At 42.0% G+C, this 16,217-nt stretch overlaps 1 protein-coding gene across 1 annotated transcript; it reads right to left on the bottom strand.

The window, feature by feature from the left end:
* Nucleotides 1-3,589: 3,589 nt before the first annotated feature.
* Nucleotides 3,590-16,217, bottom strand: LRRN4 (leucine rich repeat neuronal 4). The gene is made up of 5 exons (XM_060755023.2): nucleotides 16,117-16,217; nucleotides 12,947-13,678; nucleotides 10,161-10,365; nucleotides 7,664-7,801; nucleotides 3,590-7,001 (listed from the first exon to the last, which is right to left on the bottom strand). The coding sequence occupies exons 2-5, from the start codon at nucleotides 13,656-13,658 to the stop codon at nucleotides 5,702-5,704; spliced, it is 2,355 nt and encodes a 784-aa protein (XP_060611006.2). The 5' UTR covers nucleotides 13,659-13,678; nucleotides 16,117-16,217; the 3' UTR covers nucleotides 3,590-5,701.

Here is a 16,217-nt window from a genome sequence, read left to right as displayed (position 1 = left end):
CAGTACATAAAAAGTGCCGAAGAAGTAAACAAGCAACATTACTAACAATCAATGGTGTTTTGATGCTGGACTGTGTTTCATTACCTTTTCGCTCTTTCCTTTAAACCTGTGAAATGAATCTTTAAGAAACTAGAGTCTTCGTGGACCGTGGTGCTGCCTGGCTGGTATTTAATACAATATTTCCTTCCACAAGTCTTACCACCAACTCCTGCCACTCGTCTCAGCCTGGCCACAGGTGGATACAGAATAGAATCTTCAACACAGCATCCCTATGACATCATGGTTTGTGACATTCTAGCTGGACCTTTCCTCTACTCTCTCTTCACTCACTCTCAACACTCAGTGTGCTTGTGCTCATTTAAACCATAGCCATAATGGAGTGATAGCCGTATCTTGTTATGTAGTTCAACCATTACAGGACGCCCCTATTTCCTCCTCCTTTTGAAGTCGATGAAATCATCACTACTAGAAGCAAGGCTTTTGCCAATAACAATGTTTATCTTGTGAAGCACTCACTTTCAGATTAGAAGTTGTGATGGCAGCATGGAATCACCATTTTTAGGTGATTTAAAATAAGACTTTTCATGTGATATGATCAATGAAGGTCGACTTTAAGAGACAAGGCTATATACTAGGGCTGTGCAAGTTATCATTAATCCTTGTAAGTCAGATCAAATTCGTTAAAGTTGTACTTACAATGTGATATCCAACATGTGGGCATGGGCCGCACCTGAAACTTGAGAATCAAAACTTACCCAATACTTTTCCCTTTGAATTTTATAAACCTCAGAAGCCTCCCAAGGTCAGTTTCATTTTCAGTGCAAGGAAGCAAAGCATTTCCCCCCCCCCCCCAAAGTGTTTCTCTAGATCACTGTTTCTCAACTTGGGGGTCGGGACCCCTGTGGGCGTCGCGAGGGGGTGTCAGAGGGGTCACCAAAGACCATCAGAAAACATAGTATGTTCTCTTTGTCATGGGTGTTCTGCGTGAGAAGTTTGGTCCAATTCTATCATTGGTGGGGTTGAGAATGCTATTTCAATGTGGGTGAACTATGAATCCCAGCAACTACAACTCCCAAATGGCAAGGTCTATTTTCTCCAAACTCTACCAGTGTTCACATTTGGGCATATTGATTATCTGCGCCAAGTTTGATCCAGATCCATCACTGTTTGAGTCCACAGTGTTCTCTGGATTGAGGTGAACTACAACTCCAAAAGCTCAAGGTCAGTGTTTCTCTTGGCCATGGGAATTCTGTGTGCCAAGTTTGATTCAATTCCATCATTGGTGGAGTTCAAAAGGCTCTTTGATTTTAGGTGAACTATAAATCCCAGCAACTCCAACATTCCCAAATGACAAAATCAATCCCCCCCAAACCCCACCAGTATTCAAATTTGGGCGTATCGGGTATTTGTGCCAAATTTGGTCCAGTGAATGAAAATGCATCTTGCATGTCAGATATTTATATTACGATTCATAACAGTAGTAAAGTTAAAGAAGTAGCAACGAAAATAACTTTATGGTTGGGGGTCACCACAAGGTGAGAACCTGTACTAAGGGGTTGCGGCATTAGCAAAGTTGCGAACCACTGCCCTAGATTGACGCTAGATTAGTTTGTCATCACTTACTGCAGGGGTCCTCAAACTTTTTAAACAGAGGGCCAGGTTACAGTCCCTCAAACTGTTGGAAGGCCAGTTATAATTTGAAAAAAACATGAATGAATTCCTATGCACACTGCACATATCTTATCTGAAGTGCAAAAACACTTAAAAACAATACAATAATTAAAATGAAAAACATTTTTAACAAATACAAACTTATTAGTATTTCAATGGGAAGTGTGGGCCAATAACAATGTTTATTTTGTGAAGCACTCACTTTCGGCTATCCTACAATACAGTTATTGGAAGTTGTGATAGCAGTGTGGAATCACCATTTTTAGGTGCTTTAAAACCACATCAGGGCTGCTAGCAATCAGTGCCAGCAAGCAGTTCCCTCCCAGAGGCAAGCTTGTGATGCTGCATTTCTAGTGACATACATCACCAGAAAGGTGATGTTCCCAGAAAGCTTCTGGGAGGGAACTGCTTGATGACAGCGATGCAGAAGTGGGCCTATTGAAACTGTGGACAGTGGATCAGGCTAGATCCTGGTGTTCACGTCTCCAAAACTCTGGGATCACTCTGGAGCTTCCAGGAATCTCTGGAGTAAATCCCATGTTCTCTTGACCCATGTTAATGGTTGGCTGCTATGAATCCAGCTATGTGAACTCTCCACAGCAGTTGAATGGTGAGTTCACTTTATTTTGGCCATGTAGACATGGCCTTAGATCAGTGGTTCTCAACCTTGGGTCCCCAGATGGTTTTGGCTTACAACTCCCAGAAATCCCAGCCAGTTTACCAGCTGTTAGGATTTCTGGGAGCTGAAGGCCAAAAACATCTGGGGACCCCAGGTTGAGAACCACTGCCTTTGACATACTGATGACAAAGGGTGAAAAGAGTTAACCTTCACTACTAAAAGGAACTTGATTCCAAACAAGACAAATTGTTCCTTGTCAGTTGAAAGGCAGATCAAGGAACAGAAATCCATCTGACCTATGACTTTGGATGAGTTAAGCAACTCTGGTAAGAGGTTCCAAATCTCCATTGTGGGCATCACTTCTCCCTCAAAGGGGCTGGGCTTACTTCCCACAAAGAGCCCCGAGGAAGATGGTGAGGCCAGAGTGGATGCCTGGCTGGGTGGCTGGGCAAGGAAAAAGCCCCTCTGGTGCATGGCTGGCTACCTGCCCAGAAAGAGACAGGCAGATACCATCACATTGAGGCCTTAATGAGGTCAACCCCAGTATTCTGAAGTGAGAATTAGAGCGGGGTCTTTTGGATTTTCTGCCACAGAATTCCTGTTTACCCCATTGTGTCTCAGTGTGCTTACAACAGTCATATACCTGAGCTGCTCAACTTGCTGACCAAAAGGTCACAGGTTCATATCCGGAGGAGTGGGGTGAGCTCCCACTGTTAGCCCCAGCTTCTGCCAACCAATTCCAACAGTTTGAAAACAAGCAAATGTGAGTAGATCAATAGATACCACTCCAGCGGGAAGGTAACAGCATTCCAGGCATATAGCCAGGGGGGCGGGGACTGGTACATTATTTAAACTGTTATGTTTATTCATATCATGGTCTGATCACCATGCTCAATATATTCCATATGCATGGACGTAATGGGATAACGATACAAAAGGTTTGCTAGGGTAGATCCTCAGCCCCCTCCCCAAATCAAACTCACCCCCCCCCCCCGAATTGAAATCCTGGCTACGGGCCTGCAGCACTCTATGCAATCATGCCAGCCACATGACCTTGGAGGTGTTTATGGATAATGCCAGCTCTTCGGCTTATAAATGGAGATGAACACCAACCACCAGAACCAGACACAACTGGACTTAAAATATATATACCTCATATGTATATACATGTGCACGCACACATATACCAAATATATCCTCTCACACACACTCACATACACACATATACCCGTTCTTTCTCATTTTGCCATGTTTTGAGGAAATTTCACAAGACTGAAATAGCCCCACATTTCTAAACCATTATTATAAAATTAGTTCTTTAATATAGTACAAGATGCATTTAATAGAAGACACAAAGGTTCACACAAACACTAAGCATGACACAGTTCTAACCAGTCGCAATATTTTATGTGTATATCTACTTTGTGCAGTGAGCAAATTGAAAAGTTCAGCTCATAATATCGCAGTGCAAACTGGGAAGAATTCAGGGCAACAGCTTTTGATTCAGAAATGCTATAATTTTTTTAAAATATGTCCCTTCATTTTCTTTCCAATTGACATTAAAACCAAACTGCAAAAAAAGGTAGTTGTGTAAAATATTTTGCTCTCAAACGAGGATTGTGGTGCAAGTCATTCTTACTTCTTAATAGATAGTAGGTTTTAAAAAAATTAAAGATCAGTGGCATGTGCTTTCCAATCAGGATGTTCAGGATTTGATGCGTTAAGTTGCCATACCTTATACACATTTACCTGGAAATAAGTACCAGTGAAACCAGTAGGATTTCTTCCTGTGTGTATATGTATAGGGTAGACATGTTTTCCCTGTATAGTAGTCCTTACTTGGAAACTGGAGGGGGAGGGATGCACAGCCTCCCACATTTACAGATTTGATTATTGATGTATATACCCAAGATTATTGACCAATTTAATTATTATTGTCTCTCTAGGAAGCTCTAGGTCCTCCTGTATGATTTCAGATGACATTGACTCTAGACTTTCAGGAATGGTTTTTGATGATGGTATTGCCCAAAGAATGAATGACCTGCTGTTGCTCATACTCAAGCCTCCAAGTGTATCTAACTTTTCAGATCCCAATCCCAGTGGCAAAATAGTCTGATCAGTAAATGAGGACTTGGATTTGGTTTAGAGCTGATGATGACCAAGAGAGCTAGTTTGAAGTAAAAGCAGTAAGTCAGAACTTAACATTAAGATATTTTACTGCTTGTGTTATTGTAGGTTTTTCAGGCTGTATGGCCATGTTCTAGAAGTATTCTCTCCTGACGTTTCGCCTGCATCTATGGCAAGCATCCTCAGAGGTTGTGAGACCTGTTTATTAGACCTCACAAACTCTGAGGATGCCTGCCATAGATGCAGGCGAAACGTCAGGACAGAATGCTTCTTGAACATAGCCATACAGCCCAAAAAACCTACAAGCCTTCGAAAATACATTTACTGGGTTGTTGTAGGTTTTTCCGGGCTATATGGCCATGTTCTAGAGGCATTTTCTCCTGACGTTTCGGCTGCATCTATGGCAAGCATCCTGAGAGGTAGTGAGGTCTGTTGGAACTAGGAAAAAAGGGTTTATATATCTGTGGAATGACCAGGGTGGGACAAAGGACTCTTGTCTGCTGGAGCTAGGTGTGAATGTTTCAACTGACCACCTTAATTAGCATTTGATGGCTTGGCAGTACCTGGGGGAATTTTTTTGTTGAGATGTGCCTGATTGTTTACTCTCTGTTGTTTGTGCTGTTGTAATTTTAGAGTTTCTTAATATTGGTAGCCAGATTTTGTTCATTTTCATGGTTTCCTCCTTTCTGTTGAAATTGTCCACATGCTTGTGGATTTCAATGGCTTCTCTGTGTAGTCTGACATGGTGGTTGTGAGAGTGGTCCAGCATTTCTGTGTTCTCAAATAATATGCTGTGTCTAGGTTAGTTCATCAGGTGCTCTGCTATGGCTGGCTTCTCTGGTTGAAGTAGTCTGCAGTGCCTTTCATGTGGCCATAGATGCAGGCGAAATGTCAGGAGAAAATGCCTCTAGAACATGGCCATATAGAGCGGAAAAACCTACAACAATCCAGTGATTCCAGCCATGAAAGCCTTCGACAATACATTTACTGCTTTTGTTTCTCAGTGAAAGGTGACAATTTCCTACTGGTTACAGACATCCACAACTGGTTTTGGAGAGTCTTAGGTGACAGGCATCAAAGTGGGGTTGGTTGGGAATGACCCTTCCAAAACAACCTGGATGAATCAGTTATTTTCCTAAAATAAAACTCATTGCATTCTGTCCTTTAAACTCCTCTACTTGTGTTTGTTTTTTGGGGGGGAGGGGGGGGCAGAGCGGTGGGAGGATGAGAACAGTGAGAAGACTATCTCTTTGTGACAAGTTCATAACATCCTCTCTGTCTTTCTTATTTTAAGGAGTAATCAAAAGCAGGATTTTTATATGAGACTAAATCCATGTTATATTGCTCAAGGCGGGGAGCTCTCCATTTTCTATAGAGACACACAGACAACATTATGGTGGCAAGGAGAAAGACTCCGCTTGTTACACCCAAGGCAGCAAAGACAGATTTGTAGCTGGTCTTGGTTGAAAATGTACTGCAAGAAGCACTCTGACCATTTCCGTCTGTTGTTGTACTTGGGCCGGCTTTGTTCGAAGCGATGATACATACCCGATAGGTTGAGGCTGGCAGGAGGTTATAAAGGGTATACTGCCTGGCTGTTGTATAAATCTCTCCAGAAATTGTGTGATTCTTCGTACTGCCTTGAAGACGATAGGCGAGCTGGTAGAATCTTACTGATGAATATGGAGCACACCAGTGGATCTCCACAGAGGTGTCCCTGATTTCGGTTACGTCCCAGAGCCTTGGTGGATCTGGGATGGTGAATTCATCAGATACGCCTGGGCACAGGCAAGGAGACAATTCTTGGAGTTCAACGCAAGGTTTCTGGAGGTGCCTGCAAGGATCATAGTCACAAGGCCCAAGTGTATTTGTCACAGTTTCTTTCCCTCCTTTTTCATAGTCATAGTCATCCGCATAATAATTTGTATTGTCAGTAATGGCAAGATTTGGCTGGGCGCTTGTCTTGGTGGGAATTTGCCATGGTGGCATGGTTTGATCTGAGGGTGCTGTACTATAAGGAGAAAATAAGCCTTCCTGTTCTGTGGGTTCTGTTGTTGGACTCTGAAGAACAATGTGGCGCTGTGTTCCTTCCAATTGGACAATAGAATTAACTGTTGTGGCATCCTGTTTCCTTTTACCTATCTCAACTGTGTCTACTAAGCTTTGCTCAGTGGTGAGTTGTCCCAGTTTTGCTGATGAAGTTGTGGCAGGAGCTGTTATGATGAGTGACATGTCTGTAGATCCATGGATAATTTCCTCTTTGTAGGCAAGAACGTCTGTCTTTGTTGAACCCTGCTTTGCTGTATCTTCCAAAGTCACATGAGATGTGTCCCCACGGCTCACAGGAGTGCTCTCTGGGGCAAAAGAAAGGCTGTGCCATTCATGGGGCAATGCACTGGTATCTTGCAATGTGTCTAAGATGATGGTCAGAGATGTGCTGTAAGTGTTGCCTTGAGTAGACAGTGGAGTAGAATGGGCAGTCTCTTTCTCTTGACAGTCCTCATACAAGTTAGCCAACGGTTTAGATTCAGATAAGGATGCTGATTTGGTTTCTGATGCTGTGTAGCACACAGTTTCCAATTCCCTATGATACATAGAAGAGATCAACGTAAAAGATGTGTTATGACGAAATGGACTGATAACATGTGGAACATGTTTGAAAAGCAGGACGTAAACTTCACAGAAGTCTGATAAGTAAGAATCATTTGACATCTATATATGTAAAACTCAAAGCTGATTTGTCTGTCCCACAAAGGCTGTTGCTAAGTGACAATCCAGTGGCCCTTTGTTACTAGGTGAAAGATTGACTATTGCTAGGCAAAGTGGCCCTCTGAGATATTACTGCAAAAGAAAGGAGACATGTGTATGAGGGGAAGAGGGGAAGGAAGGAAAGAGCCATAAAGGGAGCCATGTTTCCATAAAGAGATTTTGAGATAGGCCTTCTCAGAGCTGTAGAAGGGAGAAAGAAGAGGGGGAGGAATGAAGAGAAGAGAAAGAAGAATGGAATGGGGAAGAAAGCAAAAAAAGAGGGAAGGAAGGAGAAAAGGAAGAGAAAGGAAAGGGGAAAAGGTATGATGGGAGGGAAACAGAAAGAAGAGATGAACGCAGGGGGGCAGTCGCCCCTCCAGCACCAAGGCAACACCAGGTATATACACTAGTGAGCTTATAAAGTTCAAAGACTAATCTTCTGTGTCAATATTTGAGAAATCATAAAGCCTGTGGAACTGTGCTTGTAATACATCTTACCTCTGCAGAACTATTTTGTCTCGCCTGGCAATTAGCCAGGAAATCTCACAATGGCAGGTCAAAGGGTTTCCATAGAGGTTGATCACAAGGCTGCTTGATGAGCTAAGGTCCCACTCATGCAAAGAACTCAAGTTACAACTATGATAAAACACACAAACAAAGGTCAACAAATATATGAAAATTAGAAAATCCTCTATATCAAAGAATGGAGTTTTATCTGGGGGGGGGGGGGGGTTGACATATATATAATTTTTGAAAAAGTCTGCAGATCTTCCATTCATGCTCTAGAACAGGGCTTCTTAAACGTTCTCACTCAGGACCCCAAGAAATGTTTATGTGACCCCAGGTAGGTAGGGTATATAAAAGACATATAAAATTAAACATTTGCTGGTAATAAATCCACATTTGCAAGGCTTGTTAACAGGCTGATTTTCCTTTTTGTGGAGTACAGTGGTAGTATTTTCTACAGAGTCTATTGTAAACACTGTGCAAGAAATTCATGTAAATTTCAAAAACAGCCACTAGGCGACATTCAGCAAAAAAATGTTTTGGGACCCTAACATCCAACATTTGGGGTCAGGACCCAAAGTTTAAGAAGCAGTGTTCTAGATTCCAAAAATATAAAATCTGCCTCCCCTGTCTCAATAGACGAATTCAAATTATATTTCATAGGACCTGTATGGAAATTCTGGTTGGAACTGAATGGAGCATTTGGACTCTCTAGTTGTGCACAAATACTATCATTCAAAATACAGATGTAAGTTGTACTCATACTCAGAAAATTGCACATTCATTTAATTTTATATGCGCAGGTTCCCTCTTTTATCAATATCTAAAATCTTGAGATATCCAGTTAGATAATCAGAGTTGCAAGAGGCCACATGGGACATCCAGTCCAACACCTTGCCATGCAGGAAAAGCACGATCAAAATACCTATGACAGATGGAAATCCTGCGACTGTTTAAAAGCCTCCAAGGAAGGAACTTCCACCAAATCCGAGGTAGAGAGTTCCACTGCTGAACAGTTCTCACAGTCAGGAAGTTTTTCCTAATGTTCAGGTGGAATCTGTCATTGAACCCATTACTCTGAGTCCAACAGCATAATCACATTGGGGCTTTAACGTGGGCAGCTCCGGTCTTTGAAGAGAGCAGAATTCTGGGGAATATAGTTTTGGGCGGGGCCTTTTGAATTATCTGTTGCAGGTGTTCCCATCTTTCCATACTAAATTTCCCAGAATTTTGTTCACTCAAGAAGAACGAGACTGTCTGAATTAAAGCCTTAATATGATGAGGCAGCTAGTCTCCAGGGCAGCAGAAAACAAGCCTGTTCTCTCTTTCTTATGACACCCTTTTACATATTTATACATGGCTATCATGTCTCCTATCAACTTTCTCTTCTGCTGGCTAAACATCCTGAGGTATTTAAGTTGCTCCTCAGAGGGATTCATGATCTCCAGACCTTTGATCATTTTAGTTACCCTCCTCTGGACACTTTCCAGCTTGTTAATATCTCCTTTAAACTGTGGTGCTAGAATTGGACACAGTATCCAATTAGACAAAGCATCTGTCAGGGGTGCTTTGAATACTATTTTCCTGCTTTTTGGCAGGGGGATGGACTGGATGGTCCACAAGGTCTCTTCCAACTCTATGACTCTATAATTCTATGATTCTATCCCAGATGAGGTCTAATCAAAGCAGAATAGAAAGGCACCATGACTTCCCTCGATCTAGACAGTATACCCCTTTTGAGGCAGCCCAAAATCCCGTTGGCTTTTTAAGCTGCTGTGTCACACTGTTGGCTCATGTTCAACTTGTCCATGAAGACTTCAAGATATTTGTCACATGGACCGTTGTTGAGCCAGGCATCAATCATCCTGGAACTGCTCTTTGTTTTTTTCTGCCGAAGTGTAGTATTCTACATTTTTCTTTATTGATTTTCATTTTGTTAGTTTTGGCCCAGCCCTCTAATCTGTTGAGGTCATTTTGAATTCTGATGTCCTCTGGAGTTTTATCTATCTCTCCTAAATTGGTGTCATCTGCAAACTTAATGATCACACCTTCTAACTCTTCATCAAAGTAATCAAAAAAGAAGTTTTACAGTACTTGACCCAGGACCGAACCCTGTGGCAGTCCACTAGTTACTTCTTTTCAGGATGAAGAAGAACCATTGGTGAGCACCCTTTGGGTTCAGTTGCTTAACCAATGGCAGGTCCACCTAACAGTGGCATTGCCTAGCCCACATTTTACTAATTTGTTTGCAAGAAGATCACAATAATCTTGTCAAAGGCCCTATTGAAATCAAGATATGCTACATCCACAGCATCCCACCTTTAAAGCACCAACATATTGGGTGTCATAATAATATCTCAGATATTGCCTCCCTTTAAAACAACCCTTTAAATATCCACTCATGCATAGCAAGGAAGAGTTGTGAGCACTACTTTAGGCAGAGCCCTTTGATTTAACTGTAGCCTTGATCACATGCAGGGACACTTACTTTTGGAGCAGAAGGAAAGCCAGATGAGGTGTATGTCTAAAAGATTCTGTTTCCACCAAACTTAGTGCAGGAGAGTCTCGACAGTCCAGTTCTTTCAGATGCAGCACATGTTGGAAGACAGTGGACTCAAGGCTTCTCAGCCTCCTCATATTTGTTAGATGAAGTGAAGAGAGTCTAGGCAGGTCTTTGATCCAGTCCTCCTGAACTAGGAAAGAGAATGACAGATTAACATGCAATCCTGTTAGGCAATGGAAACTTTAGATAATATTGACTAGGCTTGGCCCAAGCAGTTTTAGACCTATGGCACTGGACAAGATGGTTCCCCTCTCTTACCCATGTAGAGAAGCTGTCTGGACAGCTATCTTAATCTTATGCCAGCACTGGTACTTAGACCTCATTCCTCTCCTTGCTGGATGATTAGTTTAGCAAGTGCAGGATAGTCTATGGGATACATGCAACTTTGTCCTCCAAGAGGTAAGAAAGGGCAGGGGACATAGAAGTAATATCTGGTGGTGTGTTATGATGATTTGAGTGTTGGACTAAGTTTCTGATTATCAGGGTTTGAACTCTTGCTGGCCATGGTAACCCAGTTGGTGACACTTTCTCTGTCCCCTCTGAAGAAATCTTGTTAAGACATCCTCATGATAGGGATGCCTTAGGACTGCTGTCAGAAATACCGTGAAGGCACACAAAAACAGCAACATTTTGATCATAGACAACTTGAATATTTTCTACTTTATTAGCTTCATTTCTAGATGAGTCAGAATGAATTAGTAGAACCCTAGAAGGAAAACAGTGATTAAGAAAACTTAATTTTAAACAGGGCCAGGCTTTTTACTGTTGAGTACAGCTGTCAGTTTCAGGTAGTAGATATTTGGGGTGACATTAAAGGAGAGCAAATTGTTATTTATTCACTGTAGTTTTGCTGCCAACTATAAGGAAAGGTACTTTTGACCTTTCTGTCGCAGGTTCCAAAATAAGAGTAGCAGCTTTAGTAGACGTGTGTAGGTTTATCCTGTTGGAATTCTTACAGAGGTTTTGATTAATAACCATAACCATTGTTGTTGTAAACGATTTGGGTTATATTTCTATATGAACTTACTTGGGAGAAAGCCATGCTGAGACCAATGGAGCTAACTGTGAATCGATGTGTACAGTACTGTTGTATTAGTATTGCCAAGGGTTGTGTGCTCTGTTCTCTGCACTTCTTCCAGTCCCTTGGCCTTATATGTACTACGCTGTTTTGCACTATCCCAGGCCCGGACTTCTTTATACCTTAATCATTCCCACTTTCGTATTCTGATCATTGCTTTTTGTTGTGTATTGTTTGAATGAGTTTTAATGCTGCTGTTTTATACCCTTATGTTTATTTGATTGTATTTTATTTGATTGTTATGCTTTGAAATGTTTTATTTTAATCGTGTTTTTTTGTTTTTAATGGATAATTTTGTTTTTGTTTTGATGTTCTGTGGACATTTTATCCCATGTGTAAGCTGCCTTGAGTCCCTTTGGGGAGATGGAGGTGGGATATAAAATAAAGTAGTAGTTCTCCTCCTCCTCCTCCTCCTCCTCCTCCTCCTCCTCCTCCTCCACCTCCACCACCACCACCACTACCACCACTACCACCACCACTACCACCACTACCACCTGCCAGGTGCACCAAGGACTGGGTTTATCTCAAACTAGATTTGTATTAAGTAGGATTGAAGTTAAGTCGGTGGGCGCTCAGGAGGCATAGGGACTCTGCTGCCCCATGGCCCATTCCATCATGGCTTCTCCCTTCCTCATCACATGGGGAAGGCTTGTTTTCAGAGGCTCGACCCATCTTTCCTTATGCAAAGATCATTGTCTGCCATTGCCATTTTTTTGGCAATGGTAGCACTTCAGCCATGGAACTGCCCCGGAAGTAGTTATCTGGGTCGTGATGGGAGCTATCCATGGCTGAAGACTAAAAATACGATTGTGCTGCCAAAAACAGGGTATGTGTGAAGAGGTCCTTAGAGATGCTAACTGTAAATAGATGTGTACAGTATTGTTGTATTAGTATTGCCAAGTGTTGTGTGCTCTGTTCTCTGCACTTCTTCCAGTTCCTTGGCCTTATATATGCTAAGCTGTTTTGCACTATCCCAGGCAGACCTTGTTGTGTTACTGTTCCTGATGTTATATATTGGTGAAGAACCTTCTACAACATAGAAATTGTTATTTTGGAAGCTGAAATCTTATTATATTACATTTAACAATATTTGAGTTACTATTTCTGATGTCGTGTACTTATGAAGAATCTCCTGGTATATAGTAATTGTTATTTTGGAAGTTTAAATTTCATTGTGTTGGCAAAATATTGATAAGCAATCTTTCATTTATAAACAGTTACTAATTAATCATTTTAATGTTCCCATGTTACGTTTAATGAAGAATTTCCTGTAATATAGAAATTGTGATTTGCAATCTGTAGTTTTTGTATTTATTTTTCTTTAGAGATGCATCTGAGGCAAAAACAGCTTTGAACATCCCCCCCCCCCCCCACACACACTTTTGCAGGAAACCTGTGCCTAATGTTAGTGAATGTGAAAGACTAGCTGTACTTCCTGAAATTATAAATTTCATGATTCTGTATGATGCAGCCATGGTATGAAATGTGATATCAACATGCTATAATGTGGAGGAGACATCAGTGTTTGCAAATCAGATGCAGTGCTAGTGTTTTCCTTTTCTTCTGCAACCTTATTTCTCTTGGTAATACAGTAATTCTTACAGGCCAAGTCCTCAATCACTTTAGCACTTACTTCTCTCCAAAAACGTCATGCTGAGGTCCAGCACATTGATAGCACTTTCAGCTTTACTGTTGGAGTCTCCAACATGCAATAAGCGGATTGCAAAGGCAGATTCTCCGATTCCTTGTTGGCCATCCTTTCCCAGCCAAGTGGAAGACAGGTTTACGAAATTCAACTGAGGATAGCAGGAGAAAGCAAAGGGTTGGATTTCTGCAATAGGGTTCCCAGCCAGAGAGAGCCATTTGAGATTTTCCATAGTGAAGGAATTACATTCTGGCAGCGAGGACAACTGGTTGAAGCTCAGGTCCAGGAAGTGGAGGTTGCTGAGGCTCCCAGCCTCCCACACCACTTGTTGAATGCCATTCTGCCTCAGATACAGGACCTGCAACATGGGCAGGTAAGCCACATCCCGGCTGTGGAATTCAGGCAAAAGATTGATGCTCAGATCCAGATGCTCCAAATGTTCAGGGAGACAGGCAGGGAAATTAGTCAGGTCTTGGTTTTTGAGCCTCAAGGTGGTCCACAGCTGTGTCTTCATATCCTCACAGGACAAACTGGTCAAGTTGATGTTTTCTTCCCAAATGTTCTGATTAACCAGCTGCAAAAAGGCTGTCATGTCTCTCTGCATTTCAGGATCTGCCTTTTCTTTTGGTTTGACCATCACTGCTTGGGCAAGCAGAAAAAAGCAAGCAAGGAGGCAAGGCATAACAGCCCCTTGAAGCATCTTCTACATAAAGGGGGAAACTAAAGAGACAGCAGAATGAAAGAATACAGTACTACCAAATGCTCATTCTCCTGGGAAAAATCCCACCACCCCACGCATTCAAATGTCATCAGAAGCTGCACCCAGAAAATATCAGATAAAGTGTTAGACTTGTTCAAAGTGACATATCATAGACACCTCTCAGAATACTGAACTCTAAAGAACAAGGTCAGTTAATCTGAGACACATACAGTCTGGAATTTCTGGAATTCCAAAATCTGAAATATTCAAAAAACCAAAATTGTGGTGGTTGAGGTTGTGAAACCTTTGTTTTTTGTTGGTTCAGTACACACAAACTTTGTTTCATGCACAAAATTATTAAAATTAAAAAGATTGCATACACAATCACCTTCATACTATGTGTATAAGGAATACATTTAAAGGAAAAGGTAAAGGTTTCCCCTTCGACATTAAGTCCAGTCGTGTCCGACTCTGGGGTTGGTGCTCATCTCCATTTTTAAGCCGAAGAGCCAGTGTTGTCCATAGACGCACCCAAGGTCATATGGCCAGCATGATTGCATGGAGTGCTGAATTTACTGCTGAAGTGGTGCCTATTGATCTACTCACATTTGCATGTTTTCGAATTGCTAGGTTGGTGGAAGCTGGGGTTAACAGTAGGAGCTCACCCCACTCCCCGGATTCAAACTGCCAACCTTTTGGTGAGTAAATTCAGCAGCTCATCAGTTTAATCCACTGCACCATCAGGGGCTCCATATTCAAAATAATAATAATAATTTCAAAATAATAATAATAATTTCAAAATAATAATGATAATAATGATAATGATGATGATGATGATGATGATGATGATAATAATATCTGAAATCTACAACACTTCTGGTCCCAAGCATTTTAGATAAAGGATGTTCAATCTATAATCTGAAATCATAGTAAGCCCTGCTGAACACAAAGGGGCATTTTTCGGAAGCTTCAGTGTCAATTTTAGTCTGAAATAATTATGAGTAATACCACAGAGGATGCTGTGAGGCTAAGAAAAGTATGTTTTGGGAATGGCATAAGTCATAAGACTGAAGGCTGTATTCCTCCATATTGATCCTCAAAGTGTTGTTGAAGGTTTTCATGGCCAGAATTACTGGGTTGCTGTGAATTTTCTGGGCTGTATGGCCATGTTCCAGAAGAATTCTCTCCTGACATTTCACCCACATCTATGGCAGGTGTCCTCACAACCTCTGAGAATGCTTCTGGAATGTGGCCATACAGCCTGGAAAACTCATAGCAACCCAGATCCACAAAGTATTGGCTGAGCCCTGAGTGACAGCGCCAAGCAAGAGCACTTATACACCACAGCGGGACTCCAACAAAGCTGAAGCAACAATGTCAATTGGGCAGATGACAGGGTCTAATATGAGATTATACTGGTCTTCCTTAACTTGGCAAACTCCAGATATGTTGATCTACAATTTCCAGATCAGATGTATTTGACTAGAATTCCCATAATCCCTCCAACCCAAGTATGATACGTGTTTTACAAGAGATGAAGTCTTGCACATTTGAAGGCTGCCACTTTGGGGAAAGCTCATGCACCACTTTCCGAAAACAACCCCTCTTTACCCAGATCCAACTCCTTATTCCACAGGGAAGGGGGAGGCTTTCGAATCCTTAGAGCAGTGGTTCTCAACTTGTGGGTCCCCAAGTGTTTTGGCCTACAACTCCCAGAAATCTAAGTCAGTTTACCAGTGGTTCTCATGAGAACCACTGCTTTAGAGGATGGTGCATGCATCTTCATCCTTTCCTTACAGCAAGAAAAAAAGAAGAAACATGTGCAGGTTTCCCCTTAAAATGGAAGAAATGCCTTGGCATGGAAAATTGGTGGAAAATGGGGAGGTTTATGTGTGAGGTTACAATGCCAATAGGCAGCTTGGACTGGGCAGTAGTGGAAATCAACCAACCCCTTGTAGAATAGCAGCTATACAAGGCATCCGTGTGCAACGGATATGTGTTCTTCATCTTCCTATCAAGGCCTTTCTAAAAACACAGTGTATTAGCTCTGTATTGGGTTAAACCTTTGTGCTGGCAGGACTACTGACCAAAAGGTTGGCGGTTTGAATCCGGGGAGTGGGAGCTCCTGTCTGTCAGCTCCAGCTTTGCATGCAGGGACATGAGAGAAGCCTCCCACAGGATGGTAACACATCCGGGCATCCCCTAGGCACCGTCCTTGCAGACGGCCAGTTCTCTCACAACATAAGTGATTTGTATTTTCTCAAGAGGAGAGATGGGTGTGAAGCACCCTGACATACACACACACACACAAACCCTCCCTTAAGCACTATCCACTGCAAAATTCTTTCTCTTCGTATGCACTGCTCTTTCATTTTAGTCACCTATAGTAGACACAAGAAGTTAAAGTTAATTGTCCATTTCCTTTTTATCCTCCCCCTTAGCATTGCTTTGTGCTTACCTGCTGCAAAGGAGTTTGTTGAAGGGATAGGGCCTCTCAATCTCCCACCTCTTGGTATAAACATTCCAGGGATTCTGAGCAAAAGCGTGACTGCCCTCCCT

Source organism: Anolis sagrei, chromosome 1, assembly GCF_037176765.1.
Source record: "Anolis sagrei isolate rAnoSag1 chromosome 1, rAnoSag1.mat, whole genome shotgun sequence".
Classification (NCBI taxonomy): domain Eukaryota; kingdom Metazoa; phylum Chordata; class Lepidosauria; order Squamata; family Dactyloidae; genus Anolis; species Anolis sagrei.
This window is presented reverse-complemented; position numbering and strand designations above follow the sequence as displayed.

Excerpts from the sequence above, each read along its gene's own strand:
- LRRN4 (XM_060755023.2), bottom strand. The coding sequence starts at position 13,658 with ATGCTTCAAGGGGCTGTTATGCCTTGCCTCCTTGCTTGCTTTTTTCTG. Across the intron at positions 7,802-10,160 it reads GCTTTCCTTCTGCTCCAAAA|TTGTAACTTGAGTTCTTTGC; the intron begins GTAAGTGTCCCT and ends GTTTTATCATAG. Across the intron at positions 7,002-7,663 it reads GACAAAATAGTTCTGCAGAG|GGAATTGGAAACTGTGTGCT; the intron begins GTAAGATGTATT and ends TATGTATCATAG.